Below are 26,979 nucleotides of genomic sequence, written 5' to 3'. Positions count from 1 at the left end.
TGCATTACTTTTAAAGCTTTTAAACGTGTTATCATATTTATTGTTGAATATAGACAACATGAGCTTTGTCACTTGAAAATCATTTTCTTATACAGAGTAGTGATGTGCGGATCGATCCTGAAATATCGATTCCTCATTTATGTTCTAGAATCGATTCTCACATTAAAATATCGATATTTTAGTAATTTAGGGTAAATTTGTAGTTTATCATTAACAGGAACAGAGTGGAAAGAAACTATATCATTTGGATTGTCTACATTGGAAGGAACTACTTCCTCTTCCGCCTTTAATAGTCATGTGCGAAATACGGCTGTATAAATGTGTCGCAGCCCCTTGGCGTGCGGACTCACAACAATGGCTGGGCGTAAATGGAGTAATGTGCGGACGTATTTTACCTCAACAAACAGCTAAGATGCGGTTTGTGATACATGTGGCAAGAAAGTGAGGTGTTGTGGCGACACCATTTACCTCGTCAAACACCTCAGAGTAAATCATATCACAGAATATGACGAGCGTATGTTGAGGCGAACTGAAGACGAGGAGGGGGACAGGTGTTGCTAGGGCAAGTAATCTGGCGTCCTGTAATCACTATGAAGCTATAATTTGAGGTACAAAGTATCGGTATCGGATCAGTATCGCCGATACCTCCCTGAATTATACTTGGTATCGGATCGGAAAGCAAATCAGTGGTATCGCACATCACTAATACAGAGGAGATGGTTGTTCTTGGACAGTTAGCAGCAATATGACAGCACATGTTGCGTAAAGCTTGCGTTTGATGTGCCAGTGCTGCTGCCCTGCATTATTTTTCTACCTACATACTCACACACACAGATCCAAGAGAGTTGATTCTGGGACTTTTCAGTGGGAGAAACATTTTAACCAAGTGACCTCTACAGCTCAGCTGACTCCAAGTTTCCCCGACCTTATAAACAGTACAGCTGCATAACACTAAACCTAAAACTAGCACCCTTACCTACCGCTCGGCCCCAGAGCTCATTTTATTGATCGTTAATAAGATGGTAACAGATGTACTTTTATGCCTGATTTAGACTTTTGCAGGAAATCTACGTTGTAACTTGCAATGTAATCGCAAACTCCTTCCACAGCATTCAGTCACCGTGGGGCTCCGTGGACCCAACAACTAGTGACATTTCTCAGAAGGAGCAGTCAGGTTACGTGGATGGGTTCTCGGTTATGTCATCAGTTATGATTTAGATTACCTGCAGTAGTATAAGGCTACGTCCACACGTACCCGGGTATTTTTGAAAACGCAGATTTTTCTATGCGTTTGCACCTTTCGTCCACACGTAAACGCCGTTTTCGGTCACTGAAAACGGAGATTTTTAAAAACTCCGGCCAGGATGGATATTTTCTAAAACTCAGTTTTTGCATCTACATGTGGACGGAGAAAACGCAGCGGCAAAGGTGTGCGCCTTTTTTGACGTCACACTGTGCGCCACGTTATTGTTTCGGTGAAATTAATTTCTACAATACTGTTAATTGTACTCTCTGCAGTGTTTAAATGCTTACACACACACACACAGTTACTGTCCCTCCACACATACGACTCGCTTCTGCTTCTATGCCCCAGCTTTGTTTACTATTTCCCACCGAGGCTTCTAGACTTCTGATTGGCCAACATTTCTACATGGTTAGGAATATAGCGCCACCTGCTGCTTTGGCATGTTCCTAGCAGCGTTTTCCTTCATTTCTGCCTTTACGTGTGGACGGGATTATTTTTTAAAACGAAAACGGAAAATCTCCATTTTCAAAAATACCCGTGTACGTGTGGACGTAGCCTAAATCATGGTCATTCCCTTTTCATACAGATGGCTGCCTTGCACCACTCAAACCAGCGCCCCTCCCTATCTAGGATGTGCATTTCCTCATCTCTGAAGGACTGGTCTAGCCTGTAGGTATAAAACGGTCGCAAAGTTCTGGCCTGACGAAGTAGCTCTTCTGTGTTTTACAACTTTGCAACAGTTTGTTCTGTTTCCCCAATGTCTGATTAAGGCAATCCTCTGGGCACTTAATCTACTACACTATATTTCTCTGTTTGTGCTTGAAGACCGAATCCATGGATGTTTTGGGGGGTTTGAAAGAGATGCTGTGTGTTTAAAAAAAAATCCTTTCAGCCATTCTGATACTCAAAGGGATCACCATTGGTTTACATATAGAAAGCAGTTGTCCTTTCCTGGATCAGTTGGCTCATTCGGCATCTTCCGAGCTTTGATGAATGCCCAGCCGGGATAACCACATTTACTAAAGGCTCTTTTGATATGATGCTCTCGTGCTTCCCTGGCAACTGTGTCTACGGAGATGGTGTGTTGGTTTACAACACACATCAACTTTCAAATGTCCCCTTTACTGATGGCATTTTCATAGTCCCAGAATGCTAGCCTGTTATCTTTCATATACTCGCTTGTGAACCTGATGTATTTGTCCACTGGGTTAATGTGATCTGTGAATTGTGGTGCTTCCTGAGATTAGATTTTCACCCAGGTTTCATTCACATACTTGAACCAACAGCTCTGTGCCGTTCCAGAATAGGATATCAGGGCTATCTTTGCTACTTCCTCTAGATACAAGTTAGCTATAATAGGTGAAAGTGGGGAACCTGTGGGACACCCATGTGGACTGTAAACAGTTCGGAGAAAAGACGCACGATCAGGGTGTCTCCATTGCTGAGGTCATCCTATAATAAGACCAGTGTTTCATCTGCCTCCGCACCTTCTCCATAAAACCCAAAGTGTTCTGAATGTGGTGTTTTGAGCTGCCTAACTGACTGAAGACTGAAGTCAGAAACTTGGAAGACGTTGTAGGTAACACAACTGTTCACACTAGCAAAGGGTTTAAAAGGTGCAGCCTTTCAGTAAGACACACAGACTTGGTGTAGCTTAGATTATGTATAATCTGTAGGGCTCAGAAGTAGGGATGGGTATCGTTTAGGTTTTATCCGATACCGGTGCCAAACCGGTACTTTTGAAACGGTGCCGGTGCTTAAACGGTGCTCAAACCGGTGCTTAAAGAATGGAGAACACAAAATTGGTCCAAAAACCTCTCATGTTCAGCTGTTTTTTTGTAAAAAGATAACAATGTTAGTCTTTTCTGCAGCTATGGGGCATATATGGTATCATTCTTGGCTGGAAGCAGCTTAAACAATGGAAAAAACACAAACTTTGTCCAAAAACCTCTCATGTTTAACTGTTTTCCACTTTTTCTTTGGTCATTTTAGCCTTTTTGTCCAGGGTGAAGGGAGTATCTGCCATAAAACAAGAAGACAGCCGCATGTAGCTATGACGGTGTTTGCTAGTTCACCTTACATGCATTAATGTAATAACGTGGTTAGCCTACTCAACGTAAATTACACACGAACAACATTAAGCTACTCACGCAGAGAAGAACGGCTGCTGCTGCATCATCATCATCATTTCTGCTACACTGGCAGGGCTAGGGGCCAGGACTCTCCTCTTCGGGTTTTTGGGGGATGTTGCTAACTCCGGGTCTGATAACAGGCACCACACCCGCAGTAGATGTGCTCGGTGTGAGGTCTCGCAGCAAGCTATCAAATACGGCGCATTTCTCGGCTTTTAAAAAAACGCTATGCGGTGCCAGGTGTTTCATCAGATTTGAGGTGTTACCTCCTTTGACAGTATCACAGTATCATCTTAAAGCACTTGTTGCAGCTGCTGAGTTTGCTTATTTTGCTGTGAAGTACAGCCAGACTTTTGACCGCTTCGCCTTGGGCATTTTTAATCTGTAGCTCTGCTCTAAAAGAACGTACGTACCTGGACCCGCCTACTATCCTTGGAAAGGTAAAATGATTGGCTAGAATCTAAAGTGTATGACATCTCAGGAAACAAAAGCACAAATAAAGCACTGAAATGTGCGCTGCTTTTCGGTCTGGTTACTACCGTTTATGTTAGAACTTGTGCCATCATGGCACTGGATACCGGTACCCATCCCTACTCAGAAGTATCTTAGTCACTGAACAGTGACTTAAATTTCTCATTACAGTCAGTCTGGTTTAACAAAATTGTCCACACACCCTTGTCTACCAGGAGGATGATGATGTTGACATCGCTGTCCTTACTAAGTGACATGCCTCCACTAAAGACAACAACAGTGACTATTACTGCACTCGGGGGTTAACAGAAGAGTATAAAACACTTTACACTCAGACTGTGCAGTGTTATGCAAACCGCTCTCTCTGTAGATTTACCTCATTATTGTTTTGTGTGTGTACAGTCTCTAATTGAATCCCAACAAGCAATTTGGCTTCCACTAATTCAAAAAAAGGAAAAAAGAAAAAGAGCTCCCCCATATTCAGCATGATATTTGTTCAGGTATGTGAAATGAAGTTAGGTTCAAGCGAGAATCGGTTTAATCTGCTTCCCTAAACAAATCAACATCGCTGAGAAAGCATCAGCTCCACTTCCCTGTAGGATGAATTTCTAGTGCGAGCAGCTAATTGGACTGAGATTGTTCTGCACTCAAGGAATCATCGCCATGTTCAGACAGAGAGAGAGAGAGAAAAAAAAGCTTCATTAGGTCTTAAACAGAACTGACAGAGTCATAGACAGTTAAGAGAGAGCTTGTTTTGTGTAATGAGTGTAGATATGTTAAACTGTGCAGTACATTCAAACTGAAGCATGTTTCCCTCTGGGAAAAACATTTTAAATCATTTAAGACCTACCATAGAACCAAGTCCGCCAGAGCTTATATTATATTTTTACATGCTGTGGAGCCATTTTTGGGAGCATTTCAAGTTGCTATACATCAATACAACCATTATAGCCCAAATTTTAATAATATGTCTGCATTAAGTGCATAGTAATTACATAAATTGCAAAAAAAGTGCAATAAACTACAAAAAAATTGAAAATCATTTGTTTTTTTTAACATATATTTCTAGTTAGAGAAATTTAAGAGGCTTATCCCTCAAAACTGTAAATACAAAAAAGTTGCACAAAATAGTTTCCCACCACACGAAATTTATTTTGAGTGTCTTCATAGTTTTATTTTTGAAATACACCAATTTTTATACACTGCAGGAAAAACGAAAATAAATATTATAATGCAAATTTGCAAAAAAGCAGCATATGCATCAAAATAAACTATTTCCAGCAGTGCAATATGAGTCCTAAGCATCCCAGAAACGACACAGAAAGTCATAAAGTCAAAGATAACTTTTAAAAACACCAGTATAGGCTCATAAGGCACCGATGGTAAAAAAAACGACATTTCCGCAAAATCACATCACTTCCGGTTTTGGGCAGGTTATGGCGGACATGCGATAGTTCACGCCGATGGACGTAGGAAGTGTTATGAACAGCTGATCGGATCGGCAAAGCGTGTATCTGGAATATTGTGTTTTTGTTGCTGCAAGTGCTTTTTATGCAGTTTTTGCAAAACTATATGTGGAAGGAAACTGTGACCGAGGACAAGCTGATGGCATAAGATGTAAGTACAACTCCTCCGGTTTCATATGCAAAAAAATTATTGCGCTAGCTTACGTGGTTGCAGAGCTACCGGGATTTAAAAATAGTTAAGCATAATGGAGCGTGTCCGCTCCGACCCACTTTAAAGGGTTAAAAGCTGAAACAAGAAATGCTTATATATTTGTACATTTCTATTTTGGTTTGTAATCCCGCACCTGCCCTCTTTTTGATGCTCTGTCTATTTTTTATAGACTTCGAGGGCTAAGTCGACACTGCAGGCAAGAGTGGCCCAAATCATGCATGTTTTATTTATATGTGATCCAGATCTGTTTTTTCACAACAGTGTGATTGGTCCCAATCACACTGAATATGATCTTTTCAATTCTGTCCATTTGTGGTCCTGAATCGTAGACACGTCTGATTTTGTTCTACATGCGACTAAAACGTCACTTGGCTGACCTTAATGTCTCGTTATGATTCTTTCCACATCACAATCTGCATCCTCTTTGTCATCCCCTCACAAATTCCCTTCACTCCACATGATCTCGTAAATGAAACCGTAAATGCTGAGTTCAGCCGCCTGCATATTTACTCCTGCGTAAAAGCGTGACGCACGCGGCATCGTTTTGACACGTGAGCTCCAGGAGCGTCCTGAATACTGGCCACATCTAAAGAATAAAGCGCACAGACAAACAAAAAGTGAGATCTGAGCAATTCATAAGAATTGAGCACCAAGGTTTGTGGTGTGATGGGAGATAATGAAAACAAAAAACAACAGGCATTTTCCAACATATCCCAAATAAAAGTATGGAAAAAGCCCCTGTTCAATGACTCATGCTGCATTTAAACCAGCGGTGGGCAGTTCATTGTCCAGAGGGGCCGGATGAGAAAGCCGCACCGTTTTGCAGGACCACGCCAGTAAACTGAACTCAATACCGCCCAATATTAGTTTTACCTTATATCTCTAAGTTTATTGGTGCAGTATTCCACAACAGTGCCAGCTTCTCATGTGGCCCCCACGGGAAAATGAACTGCCCACTACTGGGTTAAACAATCACCCCTCAGGAATGATTGGCATGTCCCAAATATCCCATCATATAACATATGTTCCTCAGTGGGTCAGAAAAGAAGCCATAATGGGAGTAGAGACTTGAGGTAAGCATCACCTTAAGAATATGGAAAGTCATCTTCATGGTTCAAGTTCTCCCTGAATCTAGTTATGGATCTGACAGAAACGTTCACAGAGCAGCTGCTGGATGCTGATTGAAAGCTCTGACCTTCACATGTGATGTGCTAACTGATGATTTCTTGAAATGAACATTGGCTCATTTTGGTGCGTTGGTGGTTCTTTGTGTCCGGGGGTGGGCGTCCAGGTACGCACCGGCTCACTCATGGTGGCTGCTTGTCGGGGCCTGGAGCCTGGGGCTTGCTCGGGCCCCTTCGGGGGTGGGGTGCCCTCGGCCTCTCGGCCTGGGGCTCGGCCACTCTGGCACAGCTGGCTGCCGGCGGAGCTCACAGGCACGTCACTGCAACCCCCCCCCCGGCTTCTGCTCCGCGGTTGCTGAGTGACCCCTCATCTGGGACTCTCCTCAGCTCTTTCTGGGACAGTGGTGCAGCTGCCCCTCTGTTGGTCTTCCTTGGTCTCTTGTGCTCTGAGGGCCTCTGGATGTCTGGAGCCTTGATCTCCTCCATACCTGCTTCCTGCCCTGGTGGACGGGGCTGTGGCCCCCCCACACCCTCTAGCAGATCATTACATGAAGGAACCTTTTAAAAACAAACGCGTCCATGCTCACAGGTGTACACACGGGTGCTCACACACACAAACTACACCCTTTTTGGCTCCTACCTCAATGCACACTGTGCGCTGTCGATCTTACGTGCTGCACAATAATGTTTAATATTTAGTATTTACTGTCATATTCACATAGATCATCATCATTTCTTTGCTTGTTTTCTCTTTTTTGTTTTGTTGTTTTTTGCCCGTTATCCCCGTTCCTCTTCCTCGCTGTTTTTCTTTCCATCTTTCTTTCTCCCTTTTCTTTCCCCGAGTCATGTCTGTCCCGTGTTTAGCAAGTGAAAATAAAATAAAATAAACAATAAAATAAAAAAATAAAAAAAGGAACATTGGCTCAAAGTTTGCTTGTTTGTTTAATGGCATCTATAGATTGTGAGCAATTTTAATTTAAATTGAATCTTTAAGAATTTGAGCGGTGTATCTATAGTGTGTTAAACTTTTCTCCAAAACAATAAATGCTGCTTTTGAATTTCTGCTATAGCAGGTACATTTCTTCAATAATCAGGTACTTAAAAAAATCCTCAAAGTATTGAAATGTGAGGACACACGATGAGCAAGTAAAAAAACACCATTTTAAAATTGTGAACCTCAAATTCTGGAGGCACATTTCAAAGCTTTCACTCCGAGTTTTTATTCCGAGTTCTGCTGCTGAAGCATCGCTGTGCATGTGAGTGTGCATGTGAGTGTGCATGTGAGCATCCTGTTTATGAAAAGCTTCTTAGAGCTGGATTAGAATCATCATTGTCCACTGGCTTATGATACGACAAGGATTATGTTAGTACAAAGATATGTTTAGCAACACATCCCAGAACCTGCACGCCCACACTGGCGCTGTATACTGGGATGCAGCTTATAGATTGTGGGCTCTACTGCAGTGGTAGCATCTTGTAATTTAAACTCAAAACAGGTTTTGCTTCTTGTCTTCATTTTCCACATGTGCTCAACATGGAAAATCAAGCAGCTCAGAGGATACAATGTGAACCTTATCAGTTTGTAGGTGGGGTAACCCTCCCAGGTGAAGGATCACTCGGGAAAAAACTTGTTTCGTGAGCTTCAATAGATTTTTTTACTAGTAGGCTGCAATCAGCTGATCTGTGCTGCTCCAGTTTTCACTGCTCACTGTAGATTTAGCCGACTGCATTCAAAAAGAAATACGCACATGTAACATGAGTTGCACGGCTGATTATCCAACCCACAGATACTATAAAGCTAGTATAAAAGATGGCATTTAGTGAGTGAATCAAACCAGCAGCATCATAAATATGAACTAATATCTACTTTTGATGTAGTCTAGATTTAGCCAGTCGAACATAATGTATCACTGTAAACTTCACCACAGTGCTGCAAAAAAACCCAACAAAAAACAACAAGTTATGCTGCACTAAACTGCCTGCCTACAACTAGAGATGGACCGATCCGATATTACGTATCGGTCCGATACTGACCCAAATTACTGGATCGGATATCGGCGAGAAATAAAAAATGTAATCCGATCCATTAAATATCAAAAAAGCACCTGACAAAACTTGCGACACGGCGTAACTCGGCTCATAACCGTAGCACGTTGCAGCAGTATGCATCACGTGATAGAGCGGCTGTGTGTATTTGTAGCCTCGCTACCAAACCAGCATTTCATCTCCGAGGAAGTTTTCCCAGAGAGAAGTAAAGCAAGTGTGTAAGTTAATCTCTGAATGTTTGTAAAGCATTCCTACGTTAAGCTTAACAACCGATATATAGAGCGACTGCCTCTGTCTCTCTCTCTCTCCTGCTCCTACTTCAATCACGAAACTGATTAATGATCAGCTGATCGGCTTTTCTGTCGCGAGTCCGTCTCTCTTCTTAGTTTTTGGCCCACTTTGCACCAGAAAGAGGAAACCAGCGGCTGAACAACAGCAGCACGTTTAAGCTTGATAAGCTGTTGTTAGAATTTATTTAATATTACTTTCTACAGCAGGATCTTTTTCTACAGCTGACGGCTGGTAACTGTGCAGGGGCGGATCTAGCAAAGTTTAGCCAGGGGGCCCATAGGGCATGAACAGGGAAAAGGGGGCACAAAGACATACTTTTCTTTCTTATTCTCATTTTAAATGTTGAGCTTTTAATAAATATCAATCTTACACCCAAAGTTTTAATCTGATGTAAAATGTATAGAAGTCCATTACTGTATATAGTAACTGTTAAGTCTAATATACCCTAGTAAGCTATAGTACTTTTTCCTTTGGGAAGATACCATCTGTGCAGTCTGCAATTCTGTTGAAGAAAGATGTTGAATCTATTTAATTATTCTTGAAAAATAACTTATTTCTGTGCATTTCCCCCCTGCATCAAATTAAATTTGATTACATCGATTAAGCATCATGAGGAAGAGGGTGGTTCCCTATTTTTTTTGCTGGGAGTTTGCAACCCTATTAGTTAGGTTGCTTAATATTTCTGCTAAGTACTCTTTAAAATATCAGAATAGGGAGGATGGAGCAGGTTTAACTTTATTAGATTGATCAGTGTTGCTGAACTATGAAATATTTTGGGCGCAGTGTATTTTTTACATACAGGTATAACAGAATAGCTTTAGTGTTGTTATTTATTTAAACTTGAGTATAAACTTATACAAAATGCAGCAAGATATTAAAAAAACGTTTTATTGATTAAAAAACACACTATATCGGATTCATATCGGTATCGGCAGATATCCAAATTTATAATATCGGTATCGGTATCGGACATAAAAAAGTGGTATCGTGCCATCTCTACCTACAACCTGTGAATAACACAAAAAATTATATTTTTATTATGAGTGTTAACGTGATAAAGTATTTTGAGCTTGAATTTCCAGTTTTATTATGTATATAATGAACATGAGGATTGATAACAGCAGCGCCCTTTGCTGAGTCTGATAATTATGTATAATTATCAGACTCAGATAACTGATCCAGATCATATGAAATAACTTTTCACTTTAACTACTATCCAGACATCATGTTGTGCTGATGCATTTATGTGCACGTTGTTAGTTGTAGTCCATTAAAAGTCTCTCTAATTGTTCTGAGAGGGAGTCAGAGGACTGACAGCTTCCTTCAGCCAGGCACTGTGGCTCCAGAGGGGACTGGATGGGTGGAATTATGACTCCAGCAGCATGCCGGTCACTCATGTCGTGATCTTGCCCATCCTGTAAATGGCATAGAATTGTTTTTATGTCTTAGTACACCTGACAGAACAGCTGTACTTCTCAGAACAGGTGCAAAACTGAAAATCCATTTTAAGATAAACTGATCAATGAAGATAAACCTGTATTAACATATTTGTTCCTTCCTGATTTATATTAGTGTATTCTTAACAATGTGGTGTATGCTGTACAGTGCAGCGAGGAATGCCCAGACCTCTACATTGGAGAGACCAAACAGCCACTTCACAAGTGCATGGCACAACATAGAAGAGCCACCTCCACAGGACAAGACTCAGCTGTCCATCTGCATCTAAAGGTCAAAGGTCACTCTTTCGAGGATGCCAATGTTCACATTTTGGACAGAGAGGACAGATGGTTTGAAAGAGGAGTGAAAGAAGCATCTATGTCCACTGTGAGCGACCATCTTTGAACAGAGGCGGTGGTTTACGACACCAACTCTCTGCCATCTATAATCCAGTTTTGAGTTCCCTCCCCAGACGCCTTAACACCCACTCACATCCTGGGCCATCTGACCTCAGGAATTCGCATGATAAGGTGGGGCCAGGTTTCACAATGAACTCACCTGAAACTCTGGCTGATTGGGACCCACACCCAGTTTCACACCTTGGCTCAGGCGATTAGAGGATCATCAGGGGGTCCTTTTGTCCCTCTGTGGGGGGAAACTCCCACTGGGTTTAAATCTGGGACTCTCCACCATTTGACCTTAGAACTGAAGAAGCTTCTCGGATGAAGGTGAAACGTCTTCAAGCAACTTAAAGAAGTCCAGACGCTTTTCTTTGCAAGCTCCTTAGACTACGATGACCTGGATGACTGAGAACCTTCACAGACATTAGTGTATTCAGCTATTTAATAAAATATCAATACAAGCAAAATATATTTAAAATTTGATTTGTTGTTTTTTATAACCATTTTTCTTCCTTTAATCAATTAAAATTGAATCAAGGAAGAAACCACTGCAAAAAGCCTGACAAATATTTAGTTACTGCATTTAACTCTCAGTCAAATGTGCTGAAATGACACAATTGGGCAATATTGGGCATATATAACAGTCAGGAGTTAAAGTATGCTGGTATGATCTCAAACAGCGTTCAATACTAATTTCAAACGACTCGGTAAATATCCCCAAACACACAAATTCTTCCTACTGTATGTCATTTGTCAGAAATCGTGTCTGTAAATGTACGGAGTAAAAAAAAACGTTAATGTGCGACACTGATAGATGCAGAAAAATGTGAGAAGCACAGGAAGAGGAGAGATTATTTTCAGAGGTGACTGCTCACTGCTCAGCAAGTGAACATTTATAGACATGTAATGTCCTCATTCATTTTAGAAAATTAAAATCAGATACTGAATCTATAAATCAGGTTTTTCTTGTGTGTTTGCTGAACTGGCTAAATCTAGACTTGTAGACATTACTTTATATTTAAGATGATGCTGGTTAGAGTGACTAGAGTTGGAAATCCACAAAAGAGGCAGCATAATTCTCCAATACTGGCTTCTCTTCATTGGCTGTTAAATCCAGAATTACATTTAAAATCCTGCTCATCACATACAAAGTCTTGAATAATCCGGCCCCATCTTATCTTAAAGACCTCACAGTACTGCATCACCCCAGAGAGCACTTTGATTTCAGACTGCAGGTTGCTTTTAGTTCCTAGAGTTTGACAGTGCAACGAGAGGCAGAGCCTTCAGCTCCCAGTTTAGATTTGGGCGACAGACACCCTCTCTCTCGTGGCTGATAAAACAGTGACTTACTGCACCTCCACCTCTCACCCCCATTGGAATACCTTCATGCTGATTGGAGTCACAAGACAGAACAGCTTTTTAATTGAAACCATCTTTCTTTGCTTCAAGTCAAGAGTGGTAAATCTATAATTAGTCCAAGTAGTTTTACTGACAGGTAATTTTTCTTTTATAAGATCACATTGTTCACAGTGACGCCCATTCATACCTGGCACACGCTCTGTCCAACCACAATCTGACCGCAATCCATTTATAATTCACTGACACGAAGTGAAAAGCACCTTCAGTTTTTGTCAGGGAATTATAAAGTGAAAAAGACAATGATAAGCTTCAGTTTCTCCTGGGATGTAGTCAAAACTCTGCTTATGTTAAACTTTTCTCAATACTAGAAAATATATCATTAAACATATAAGGGTTACATGCCTTCCTAATAATTTGGCTACACTTATTCAAATATATGCAAGCATATGATCGTGTTAACGAGTCGTATTCAGTCTAGAACACAAACAAATGGAAAAAAAGAAGAGAAACTGTTAATAAATATCAGTCTGTCCATGCAGACGTGCACAGGGGCAGAGGGCAGAGTTAAAGTCCAGGAGTCAAGTCGCTGGTTTAGGCTGGAGTTATTTATATGAGCCCGACCACCCACGCCCACCCAGATATGTGTCAACAGCAGCCATCAATCAAAATGCTTTGTGTGGCGGAGAGATTTTTAGGATGGCAGCAGAGACAAAGAAACCACAAAAAAAAGGAGGAGGAGAGGGAAGCAGAGGGAGGGAGTTATATTATTACAGACGGCCGGCCTGAGGCACTTTCCAGTAAAAATCTTAAACGGAACAGGCAGACAAACACAACCGTATAAAACCATCTCCACCACCATATGGCTCCGGGGAGATGTCCTTGTTGTGTCCCTCAAAACACTCCGCTCTCTCTCTCCACCCCTTTCCTCCCCCCTCTCCCCCATCGTCTCTCACGTTTCGGTGCTTTTGAAGTTTGCTGGTGGCTGTGAGGTGCTGCTAAAGCACTCTGAACACCAACACCTTCAAGCTAATCGGGGTCTCTGACTTTGACAGTGGTCACCTGGCTTGCACTGATAGCAGCATCATTAACATTTATCATATTGCCTGTTTTTACTTTTTTTTGTATCAGCGACAAGTGAGTAAACATAACATGAGCACTAGTTGAGAAATAGTTTAAGATTGTTAGTACCAAAAATATCCATTTAAGAATAATATTAGCTCATTTTAGATATGATGGCATCACATGTGGTAACAAGTGGTACTATAAAGAAACATCTGCTAATTGGGTCAATAGCAACAGAGCATGGTAAAATATAAAAACAGTATCTTTTTTTTTTTTTTTTCTTTTTTTTTTTTTTTCTTTTTTTTCTTTTTTTTTCTTTTTTCTTTTTCTTTTTTTTTCTTTTTTTTTCTTTCTTTTTTCTTTTTTTTTTCTTTCTTTTTCTTTTTTTTTCCTTTTTTTTTCCTTTTTTTTCTTTTTTTTTTTTCCTTTTTTTTTTCCTGTTTTTTTAAAAACAGTATCTTAAATATATATTTGAATACAAAAGCTGACAGCAGTCTAACATTACAGTGGAACCCCGACTTACGAGTACGGCAAAATGCCCGCGTAACGAAATCCGCTGGCTCTGATTGGCTGAGCCCAGAATGCCTACAATGCCCAGAATGCCTTCCAAATCACATGACAACCCCCTTGGCTTTCATACTTGTGCTTCACTGTTCCACTTGAACAACGGTCGTGTCCAAATTCATGGGCTGCATCCTCCTGAGGACCCGGCCTTCGCGGTCTACGTGGGCCGGGTCCTCAGAAGGTCGGGTAGGCCGGAAGTAAACGGCTGTGTAATTGGACGGTCTAGCCTTCTGATTAGCGTCACCGCTGCTGTCTCGGTGGAGTTTAGTAAACTCGGCCGTCTGCTCCTTGCTATCTAAAATATAACAGGACACTGGCGTAAATTCTCGACTGTCTCATACTTCTGTTTAGTCAGTTTTCTGTTTGATGTTTAGTCAGCTGTGTGAAAACCAAGGAGGAACCCACCCGGGGATTAATAAAGTTTTATTTTATCTAATCTAATCACTTTAATCTCAGCCAAACCGATTTACTCACGAACAAACAAAACACTGAAAAAAGCCCAACAATAACATTTTTAGGTTGTCTAAGTGACTTATATATTACGTTTAACCCAAGCAGCGAAAGTCCGCGGTGATCTGAAAATGATGTGCCGGGAGTTGTGCCGTTCTCGGCCACATCAGTGACCCTCGAGCTCCCGGCTAGCTATCGAGCTGGTGGGTAGTGGACGTCTCCGAAAACGTCGAAGCACTTTTGCAAATATGCGATATCTTGATAAACCGAGCAGATATTTGATGTTTACACAGCTACTTTCTCGCCTGAAAATATGTTAAAAGCTTATTTTGTGACCCAGAAAGATTAGTAAGAGTAATTTTAAAACTTAGTAGCGGCCCCCATTGTTGGAAACTGGAGTTTGGCTGGACCGTGCTATGAATTCTGGGATATGGTAGGCCACGAAGGACACACCCGACCCATCCTTCAAATTCGGGGAAAAGGAGGACGCATTTGTCAGCTGCATTCGGAGGAGTCTACGAATTTGGACAGCCTTCGGCGCGTCGCTGTGACGTAATCGGTCTATAAATGCAGGCTCAGGCGGATGCAGCCCATGAATTTGGACATGACCAACGTATTGTTGTTGCAGTTAGCAATTAGCCTATAGCCCTATCGTTCACTCAAAAGGCGCGATGGGTGCTTCGACTTATGAAAATTTTCGACTTACGAAAACCCCCAGGAACGAATTAATTTTATAAGTCGGGGTTCCACTGTACTTCTGAAATTGCAAAACAATTTCACAAGAATGTTTTTCAGAAAAATCTTCATACTGGGAGAGAAATGGGGTTGAGAGGCAGGGTGCACCCTTGATGCTGTCGCATTCACCGCCTTTTTGTGTATTTTATACCGTGCGGTGCCAAAAGTTTTGGAAGGTCTGGACTGCAGGCAGGTCAGTTCACGACCTGGTCTTCTCTCTATGAAGCCATCCTGTTGTAATATCTGCAACACGCAGTTAGCATTGTCTTGCTGAAAATACGCAAGGCATTCCCTGAAAAAGACTTTCCCTGGATGGAAGCTGTTGCTGTAAGTCTGTATATGTCTTTCAGCACTGGTGGTGCTTTTCCAGATGTGCAAGCTACTAATTCCAAGATCCACCCCATCTATTTTTCCTAAGGAATTTCAAATTCCCATTCATCTGACCAGGACACAGTTTCCCACTTTTCTTCAGCCCTTTTAATTGAGCTTCACCCCAGAGACGCGTTTATGAATCCTGTTCACGTACGGCTCATTGTGCATTCACAAACAAAGAAGCACCGTATTTAAAAGAAGGAGCGAAGGATGACTCTGCAATCCTTTAGGCAACAGGAAGATATGACATAATTGCCACAAAGTAACAGATGTTTGCAAAATTCAGCCCTAATATATATCAAAAGTGGAAAGGTGGTAGACAACAGACTCCGTACTATCAACAGCGAGAATGTTCCCTATGTGAAAGAAATCATCAGCAACATGCACAGTGGGTGTGTGTACAGTAATGTGCATCAGGCTTTGCAGTTTTAAATGAATACAAACAGACTTTTATTTTATGTCAGGACTCAAAAAGCCACATATCACACACAGTACATGTTTTTCTTTTTTAAATGCAAAACTTCACGGGGAGGAAAATATTTAAATAAATACATTTAAAGGTCGAATGCTTTTCCAGCATTGCAATAGTGAAAATGTCAGGATGTCATTCTGCTTTCTGTTGATTGAGTGGCTTCAAAAAGTATAGAGACCTGAAAATGCCAGAATCAGTAGCACACAAATACACGGCTCAATTTAAAGACTAACCAAATAAATAAAAAATGCTTTATATTGAATACACCTCAATCCTCCATCGGGTCCGAGAGGTGGAGGCAGCAGAACAAAAGAGAGATGCCCAGACCTCCCTCTCCTTTCTTTTTTGGATTCATTCATCTTTTTAAAACAAATATTTTTAACGTTTGCCTAATTTATAAATAACTATCCATGAATAGATGAACAGAGAGTAAACTAACTCCCATTATTTTCTCTGTATGCTGTGTTTGTACACTTGGCCAGCTCGTAAATGCAACAGTAGGGACGACTACATTTGGAGGTTAAGCGCCGGCTGCACGGTGGCTGGTCACGGTGTGTGCACGTGTTTGTCTACGTTCTCCTCTCGTCCCTTTGATTTGTTTAAACAGCAGTCATCCGCAGACATCCAGCCATGCTTGGCCACATTAAACCTCTTCTACTAATCTGCCACCTCGATTAATGCCAACTAAATAATAGGACACACAAACATATGTACATGCTGTGTAGCACCAACACACATAGAGGAAAAACAAACCAAAAAAAAAAAAACGGCGCCCGTACACAAGTGATTTGGCATTCAGTGGTCCAGACAGGCTAATCTCTCCAACTGCAGATTGGAGTGTGCTGCAGCCAAGGACTGAGCAATCAGAGCATAACATCACCTCTGCAGAATTGTGGAAACCCAACAGTTTTAATAAAAAGGAGGAGAGGGGGAAAAAAAGAAGAGCCTTTATTTTGAAATTAAAAAAAGTCTCCGAGCAATATAATCTAATTCTAAGCTTTATTAAAAAATTAAGGTTGCTTATTATATTTTAAACTTGACTTACTTACTTTGGTAATAAATGGCTTCTGGCTCACAGCGCCATAATATTGACACAATCTTGTCATTAAAATTAGCTTAAGCACCTTTGACTCATCATCTTGCCATTGAAATTAGACAGTAAGAGACCTCGGGAAAGCATTTACAGCAGCATAATTAGCTCCATAAGCCAACTTGCCGGTTGCAGTGCAGCGCTGACAAGTTCTAAACAAACAAAACAGCCTCAAAACTTAAATTTAATCAAGCTTGCTTCTTCTTCATTATGCACAGAATTTTCAGCCTCCTGTAATTTGGAGTGGAGCATCTCTGAGTATAATTCCTTAATGAGTGTAGAGGAAAAATGACACAATATGTTAATTGCCTCACGCAAGGGGAGTGCAAACATCTAATTTAAGAAAATTAATGTGAGAGGTGGAGCCGCTGTAGTGAAGACTGCACAGGTCAGGGGGCACCGTCAGCTAAAGGGAGAGCGATGCTCAGATTCAGAAGCAGAAAGCGGCTGTGCTGCAAAGTAATAAAGTCTTCAGGATAACTTATCAGACAACATCTGTCTGGGATGTGAATTTAAAAAAATACTCTACCAAGTAAAGCAATAAACTAAATGAGAATCTTTTTTATAGAGTAGAGAGACAGATGCACAGAAGGTGCAGGCAGACTTTTAACTTTTAACATCATCATAAAAACAACATGGGAGACAGACTTATTCAAAAAGGTTTCCTATTAATTAAAAATGGTTATTTTGTAATATTCTATTGATTTCCAGCTTAAACAGTCGTTAAAAATCGAGTTTTAATTGAATCGGATATTAAAATTTGTTTTAATCTGTATTAGAAGTATAAAGCCAGCAACTAAATCATCATAGCATCAGATAATTATGTGAACCAGCAGCTGAAAATCTGTTTTTGACAGTTTGTTTTGATGATGGTTTAAATGCTGCTAAGAAGACAGCTAAAATTGACACTTTAATATTTTAGAAAATGTGTCTTGTTTATCAACTTATGGTGTGGCTTCACAGTATTAAAGCACAACTTCATTAGAAGAGAGCCACAGGTGTTACATCAGAACATTCATAAGCTAACCGAGGGTTAAACTGGTGTTTGACGACTTGGAGTAAAGACCGTAGGACGTTTTATGACTTGCTTTTAGCAAACGTTCAAATGCGGGCTGAAAAATGAAGCCAAGGTAAGAATGTAGTAAACTGCAGTTCTTCTATAGCCACTTGAGACATACTCACATTTTATAATCAACAGTAGTAAAACAGAACTCCTGGTTGTGGCCCCCCAGGCCCTACTCGAAGGCTGGAATTCTACTCCTCCACACTGACGGTTGCACCACATCAGCATCAGCATCAATTGCATTCCAGGCTCATATTAAATCTGTCAATAAAGCAGTTTATTTTCCAATAAATGAGCATCGCTGACTTCGTCCATCACTTATTGACTCTGTAGCAGAGACACTCGTCGATGCCTTTGTTACCACCCCACTGGACAACTGCAATGGGGTCTTGTTCGGGATCCACAGCAAAGCCCTGGACAGACCTCAATAGCCCAAAACTGCCAGACATCTAACATGCACTCTGGTGACATATCTACTAACATGACATATTTGTGGGGATAGGTTAATTGATTAATCTAAATTCTTTGTCTCTATGTGTTAGCCCTGCAACAGACTGGCGACCTGTCCAGGGTGTACCCCACCTCTCACCCTATGACAGCTGGGATAGGCTCCAGCGCCCCCTGCGACGCTGAAAAAAAGGATAAGCAGAAGCGAAAGGATGGATGGGTAACAAAAGGCATGTAACATTAATCAGATACTATTCCAAGCTTTAAGTGAGTGGAAGGAGGTGTTGCCATGTAACTTTCTTGCCCAAATATGTTAAAATGTGAGCCTATCAGGTATCATAGGGCAAGACGCAGGGTAAACCCCAGACAGGTTGTCAAGTCTGTTGCAGGGCTGACACATGGAGGCACATAACCATGAGCCATGGTCAGTTTAGAATAGGGCTGGGCGATATGACCCAAAATTAATATCTTGATATTTTTTACCTGGATGGCGATATAAGATATATATCTCGATATATTTTTTTAAAGCCATAAAGTAAGAACAAAAAGAGAGTTCTTAGTCAAAGCTGTGTCCCAGATGTCACACAGGCACTTTTATTAACATAGAGCATAGATGTACATAAAATTTACTCAAAAATAAATTATGAGCATTTATTAAATAATAATGCTCCATAAATAAAAGAAAACAATGTTGTTTTTGTGCATAACAAATAGCTCACAATTGTGCAGTCAAAATGTAAACTAAAAGACGCTGAGCATAGTAACAAAGACAGACTTCACAGCTGCTCTGTTCCCAACTTCTACTGTGTGACTGACAGCATTGAGTTTGAAATCCTCTTTGTAACCACGTCTCTTAACAGGTGCCATTTATGGTCCTTATACACACACAATACGGTAATATTACGTTGAAGCACAGTACGTATCACTCCGCGAGGCTCCTCGGTCGCCGTAATGCTCCGACAATCCATCAAGCGGTGCAGCTCCGTAGCTTAGCAAAGTTGTACTAAAACATTTTTTGACAGATTGCTGAGCGCTGTGTTCCACATAAAATCGGTTCGCGGCCATCAAGCACAACCAGAATTCATACATTAGGCGCGCTGTCAACTTTTGAGAGAATGAAAGGATTTTAGGCTGTGCAGCGCCTGTGGGCTGCATGGCGTTAGCGTGGTTAGCTTGTTAGCGTGGTTAGCTAGCTAACACGTTGACGGCGTCCAGCCCCACGCACGGGGCGATGCGCAGTAACTCGTTAACGGAGATTTGCCGTGTCCATCTTGTCGCTGCCTGCAGGTGAAGCGATGGGGGAGGAGGGGGGAGGCCGAGTAATGTTGCGTAAAGACAAAAGTGGACGAAAGAGAGGCAAACTTGCGGCTCCACAAGTATAGTTATAACGTAACATAGACTATATCGATATAAACGATATTGTCACATCTTATATCTCGTATAAAAATATATCGATATTTTTTAAAAACTCGATATATCGCCCAGCTCTAGTTTAGAATCACCAAATCCAGGATCTTTTCAAGGTATCGTCCCATAAATATCGTGTTTCCACTATAAGAGTGTTCATACAGATTCATATAACAAAATTCTGCTTTTCTGATGAGGCCAAATAAGAGTTTAAAAAATGACTTCGCTACTTGAGGAGAGAATGATTAAAAAAGGGATCTGAAAAAGTGTCAGCGGTGCAGAGAAGACCTTAATCTTGTCCTTCTGGCTGGCCATCTTTCCAGCTTTTCATTTTTATTTGACTAATTTATCTAGCCGCGAGGCAGCATCAGCTGTGGTGGATTTCAAAAAAATCCACACACTACAGACACACACACACACACACACACTCACACAGTCTTCAGAGGAGCAACCCTATTAGGGAAAACCAGAGACATGGTGCGCAGCTTGTCTCTGCGCATCAGCATTAGAATTTCAAAGTAGCTTTTGATTGTTTGATCTCATATCCAAAAATGATTGTTGGTAATAAAAAACAAGTATGAGAGAAAAGCAATTAACATAAAGCTGCGGCTCTATTAATATCCAGTTTTCTCTGTAGTCTCGTGGCTGGTTGTGATCCATAATTAACGGTGAAGAGATCCCATTTTCACCTTCTGCTGTGGTTCCCCACTAGACCAGCTCTCTGGAGAGCGCAGCAGAGAGGAGGAGAGAGCAATGAACAGATGATACTTCACACAGAAAAGCTAGAAAGAGACTTTTTTTCCTAGTATTACAACCTGACAGACTTGACACTTTTAATATCTTTATATTACGGCTCAGTTCATAAATTCTTTTTATGTTAACTCACAGTAAATCCTGATCATTTAAAAAGGTGGTTATAAACAAAGATGTGCTGATGTGTTAAAAGATGTCAGAAAATTCTCTTTGAAATATGCATATTCACATCTATGTCACAGCCATATCATATGGAAGTCCTGAGCAGGGCTGTGCGATATGACCAAAATCTCATATCCCGATATAAGAATTCTATCGTCCCGGTAACGATATAAATCACAAAAATGTAACATTTTCTATAAATTCTGTGAATCTCGTGCAGTTCGACTTGCGGGAAGTGTTTCCAGCTGCGCGACATGTAGCTGGAGTCGAGTGTTTTAACCGATGCATGAAACGATACATTTTTAGACATAAGTTGTAACGGCCGCAGTTTTCTTTGTGAGTATTTATTACACGGCGTGCTGCGGGGAAAAGCCTGTTCTAACGTTTGAGTCTAAGCTTTATTTTTTAGCACCTGGCAGCTCTTTTTTAATTAATCTGCTCTTGCACGTGATTCAGTTTATTTTGAAAAGTCTCAACAGGATCTTGAGCTTTATTGTGAAAGGTTTATGTGGAACATAAACAAGCGGACACGCGATGCTGTTACCGCTGTTGTTGCTAACCACAACGCATAAAAACAGGCACTTGTCCGTCCGTAGTGTGGTTATATTAAATATAAGAGAAAGAGAGAACTTTAATTAATATAGCCACTACAGTGACCATCAGAACGATGAAAAAATATTGCTGTAAACAGTTTATTTTGCGACACAACGAAACAAACGATAGTGTAAAATGAAACGATAGATGTTTTTATATCGTCATTGGATATATATCGTTATATTGAACAGCCCTAGTCCTGAGTGATGTCAGCAGACCGGTAGCATAATGTGAGCCGGGCACACTGTCACGAGCATTCACACCAACACGAGGCTCAAATGCATCAATTCATCTCGAGGAAAAAGTAGTTATATTATTTGTATCAGTTTTATTAGGTACACCATGATATTTAACTTCAACAAGGTGATAAAAGATTCCTCAGAAATTTTGGTCTATATTGACCTGGTAGCATCACACAGTTGCCACAGATTTGACTCTGGACACCATTTAAATACAGTGAACTCAGTGTCATGTTCAACAAAGTAGTTTGAGTTGATTTGACCTTTGTGACACTGCGCGTTAGCCATCAGAGGAGGATACACAGTGGTCATAAGGACATGGATATGGTCAGTAGCAGCACTCAGGCAACAGTTGTGTTTAAAACCCACCAAAACTAGAACCCTGAATCACTGATACAAGGCAGGATGTTGTTTATGAGCCCATTACCCAAATGTCACAGCAGAAGTCAAGACTCATCAGACCAGGCTATGTTTTTCCAGTCTTCTATTGTCCAGTTTCCTGTTCTTAGCTGATACTAACAGTCCCATTGTGGTCATCTGCTGCTGTAGCACATCTCTTTCAAGAGATGCTCTTCTGCATACTTTGGATGTAAGACATGTTTATTCGAGTTTATGTCGCCTTCCTTTCAGCTCAAAGCAGTTGGGGCATTCTTTTGTAAACCCTGGCATCAAGAAGAAGAACTGGATTGTTTTGTTGTTGTTGTGTGTTTCTAAAACAATTAGACCAGCCGGTCTGGAAACAACGATGCCATGTTCAAAGTCACTTAAATAACAAATCACCGTCCCACTTTCATGCTTAGTTTGAAGTTCAGCAGTTCACCTTGACCGTGTCTACATGCCTAAATGTATTAAGCTGCTACCATGTGATTGGCTGATGAGATATTTGCATTAATTGGTAGATTAAAAAGTGTATCTAATGAATTGACCACTGAGTGGATTCCTGTTACAACAAGGCTCACACAGACAGCTCAGCAATCAGCTTGTAGTTCATATAATGCAAAGTTTACATGAGATAAACATGGCTGTACTATCCATCTCTCCCCTTAAGGAGCAGCAGTTTATCTCCCTAATAATCAGGTTGACACCAAATACATCAACACCAAGAAATCATAAAAACAAAGAAATCAGCACTATTGATCGGCCTGGTTAATTTTCTGCTTGATGGTTTTCTGAAGCCAAACTGCGTTTGCAAAGCTTAGAACTGTATCTGTGTGGGTAAGTGTGCCTCTGAGTCACGTATATCATCTGACATAAATGATACAGTGGGAAATTGAGGTTGGAGATTGATCTGAAAGCTTCAGGTATCATCTGAAGGTAAATAGAAAAGACACAATTGGTCCTTAGAGCTAAAGAAGGAAAATGAGATTTTGTCACTGACAGACTAATCTGTCGTTTTTCAGATTAAGGTCAGTATTGAGGTCATGTATTACAGAAAATCCCAGACTTTTTTAGTAAAAACAATGAATGCATTGCTTATATACATGTGGTAGACAGTAACTACTTGCACTACTAGCTGTAAAAAATATGGCTGTTCCCTGATACTTTGAATGCTGCACTTTAATTCTATTAGAATTTTCTGATTTAACCATGTGCTTAAAGAAGTAATTTATTTTATATAACTACACTGTAAATAACGATGGGAGGAAAACTGAGCCGGATCTTTCAAGTTCCAATAACAATAATTTCTCTCCACTGTGCAACTTTTCACTTATTATATCCTCCATCATCCAGAGGAAAGGACAGTAAAAAGAAAATAGCCCTCAGGAAGAATGAGGGAGACTCACACAGTTAAAGACAGAGAAATGTGGAAATTAACCAACAGTGCAGTAAGCATTGCGAATGTGCTGTGATATGAGACCGGCTCTCATAAATATTGTAGCAGAGTGTCAAGCAGCCTGCCAGCAACCAACATACTGCTCCTCACACTGAGAAAACAGGGCTAAACAATCACCGCGCTGGAAACATACACACCTGTAAGTACACACACACACACACACACACACACACACACACACACACACACACAGGATAAAGCTGTTCAAGAATCCTGTGTTTATATCAAGCTCTATATTTCACTTGTCATTTCTCAGGAAAGATTCTGCACAACATAAAATATTAAAGACAGATGATAAAGTCAAAAATCTGACTATTTAAATTGACAACAACTGGATTGTCGCTAAGCACCTTTTTTCCAGACGTTAAACACATTACTGATTTATCATCAGGCTCATGTGTGAAATGTGTTGGCAGCGATTTGGTCAGAGCAACGTTTGCATTCATTATCTGGACACTCCAATGAGTTGATGATCTATGTATATACATATACATACATAAACAAACACAAACACGTTTAAAATGAGCTACTCTTGAACATAGCTTGTTCTGCCCCTTGTCACAGCATGGTGGGTTTATTACAGCTTTATAGCTGTAGGATGATCATAGACTGTATATGTCCTACCACTGTGATACCATTTTCTAATAATATTTTTTAGTTATAATATTTAAACAACCTTGGTACATAATATAAACACAAAGACGCATATCTATGAAGTAGTGGTGATTAACATGTAAGCAAATGTTACAGTTTCACTCCCAAAATGCTCCAAAAGGCAACAATACCACAAATTAGCTAAGATTATACCCAGAAAACAGCTAGTGGCTTCAGAGCAGCCATGCCTCCAATCACGCATAACGCTAACCCCTTAATACAGTAATACAGACGGGGTGAGATTCACCACACATACAGTTGTTATAAAGCTGTAAAAATAGTTAATTCATCTTTAAAGTCACTTTAACATGGGACTTTATTGGGATTGACTCTCTTTAGAAGACAGCCTCTAGTGGCTATTTTAAGAACTGCGGTTTTCAGTGTTTCGTGTTGGCTTCATTAGCGTATGCCTGCTAGATGTGAGCTAATGCCAATTTACTGTCATTGCAACACTGCTGTTTGTTATACTGATTAGCAGCAGGGGAGCTCATTTTGTTTGGACTGTTTAAGTCTGTTAAAGTTTTCAGCACACACATCTTTTAGAGTCTCAGGTACATAATTAGCAGCTTATTTTGTGTTTTTTAAAAAATATATTTTGTGTTTACTTTCTGCAACCAGAAATGTTCTTCAAGCTTTTCTCTTCGGCAGAGGCGCTAATGCAAACTCAACATCATACTGGCTCAATCTGCAATCTGGACTCTATTCATTAAAATCTGTAAAAACCAAACAACAATTAGTTTTGCATTCACCATGTGAGAAAAACGTCACTAACTGAACATAAAGGTTCACTCCACTTAAGAAGATTACGAAAAGTCCTAATTGAAGGCAATTTATTTCTGAAACATCATAAATCTTAAAGACACACGTCGTCATCATTTAAATGGGGAACGTTAATTTGCAAATGAAAAGATCAGCATTTTCTGCACGATGACAAAACAGCAGTGGAGGAGAAAAGGGGGAAGAGCAAGAACCAACAAGTGTATTTAAACACAATAGCTCCCTGTGGTACATCTATGGATCACACTAGTAACAATAGACTATTATCACAGCTGTCCAAAACCAACAGTGATTCCTCCCTGATGACACAAACATAAAACACAAAGTGTGATAAAGAGAATAAGGCTTACTGCTAAAAAACAAAACAAAAATCCCCCAAAAAACATGTCAAACAGCGCAGCATGGGATTGATTTGGAGCTTAAATTGTTTTTGCATGTGTCTGCGAGTGTGTTCGGAGGAGGGTCAGAAGTAAATATGAAATGATGTGGCATCTGTTCAGGCTTTAAGTGATATATCACTCTATTCCACTCCGTTTAGCATCACTTCGTCTGAGTTAATTGGTTCATGAGGAGCACTAATTAAGGGGAATGGCCTTGTTTATCGTCATGGCGATGCTCGTTAAGCAGAGAGATTTTTTTTTTCCTTCCAGTACTCATGACATTAACCCACCCTTCACAACTTGTGGGTGGGAAGTAGTATCAGTGTTTACCCTTTGATGTGTCAGCTGCATCTGCGTTTCTGTGCAGCAGAATCAAGTGCACGCACAGCTTGACAATGCTCTGCATGTAATGTGTACAAATGCATATGCACACAATGGCACACGTAAAAACGCATTACAAACACACAGGCGAGACATTATCCAAGATGTGTCCTACCTCTCTACGCCGTGAGGCCCAGCAGGTCTGTTTGATTTTCCAAACTACAGCAGCCACCAGCAACAGCGACAGGAAACAGCTGGACAGAGGAGACAGACAGATGAGAAATCAATCCAAAATCAATGATTTCTCAGTAGTGCATGAACAAGAATATGCAAAAAAAAAAAAACAACAACCCATCAGGCAGCATTAGATGGAAACTATTTAAAGAACCGCTTTACTTCTAGGAATAAAAGGTTATACAAGAAATGTTAGCATTTCAAGTAACCAGCAGTTGATGTGGCACGAATCAGAACAGATGGCTTTCACCCAAGAGACTACATGGGTTGTTTTTTTTTGTTTTTTTTATTATGCTTGTTAGGGATGCACCGATACCGATACTGGTATCAGGTATCGGAGCCGATACTGTAAAATGTATGTGTACTCATACTCTTAAAAGTTAACCGATACCATGAACCGATACCAACTTATTTCATTAGTCAGAGGGTGGCTTGTCATTTCTGTTGTAGTTTGTTAGATTGGCCACTAGGGGGCCAATTATTATTTTATTTATTATTTATTTTATAATTTTTTATATCTTATTATTTATATAATAATAATTATTTTGTTTGTTGACAATATGGACACTCTGCAATAATTTAAAAGTTTATTTTATTCGCAAACCTAATTTGTATTTATTTTATTCCAAACAGAAGTGTTTATTTATTATTCTGAAAGCTCGAGACAGTGCCAATAGTTCAGTGATATTTTGTTAAATTACAATGTGGAGACTCTGCAATAATTTAACAGAAGTGCTTATTTTTCACTTGAAATTTTTTTGTGGTCATTTTTATTAAGATTTTATTTTTTATCGGCGGGGAATATAATAAAACCTGTCTTCCAATTAATTGTATTTGTGTGTGTGTGTGTGTGTGTGTGTGGAAGAAGTATCGTTTTTTGTACTCTGTATCGGCAAGTACTCAGATCCAAGTATCGGTATCGTATCGGTTTGAAAAAATTGGTATCGTTGCATCCCTAATGCTTGTTAGTCAAAAATATTACAACTAAGTGTTTGACGTCACTCAAGGTGACAAAATAGTGAGTGAAACAAAAGAAAAATCATTGTGTTCATGCTAATAATTAGCTTTTCAGCTGTTAATGTTTTCTTTTTATTTGTTGGGGTTATCCTGCGTCCAGTATCTGTGGATAACACAATCATTTAAGCACCACGTACTTGGAGCTTCCACTGTCTTTTAAGCTCTCAC

The 26,979-nt window shown here is 40.3% G+C and overlaps 1 protein-coding gene across 1 annotated transcript in view; it reads right to left on the bottom strand.

Annotated features, from left to right (window-relative positions):
- atrnl1a (attractin-like 1a) overlaps window positions 1-26,979 on the bottom strand; it is a 384,066-nt gene that overhangs the window by 122,293 nt on the left and 234,794 nt on the right. The window contains exon 25 of the mRNA XM_085182462.1: window positions 25,736-25,814. Within this exon, the coding sequence (XP_085038588.1) occupies window positions 25,736-25,814 (79 nt within the window). The remainder of the gene's footprint in view (window positions 1-25,735; window positions 25,815-26,979) is intronic.

This window comes from Neolamprologus multifasciatus, chromosome 13, assembly GCF_963576455.1.
Source record: "Neolamprologus multifasciatus chromosome 13, fNeoMul1.2, whole genome shotgun sequence".
In the NCBI taxonomy this organism is placed as follows: Eukaryota; Metazoa; Chordata; class Actinopteri; order Cichliformes; family Cichlidae; genus Neolamprologus; species Neolamprologus multifasciatus.
Note: the sequence above shows the minus strand (reverse complement) of the source record. Positions and strands in the feature narration are given on the sequence as shown.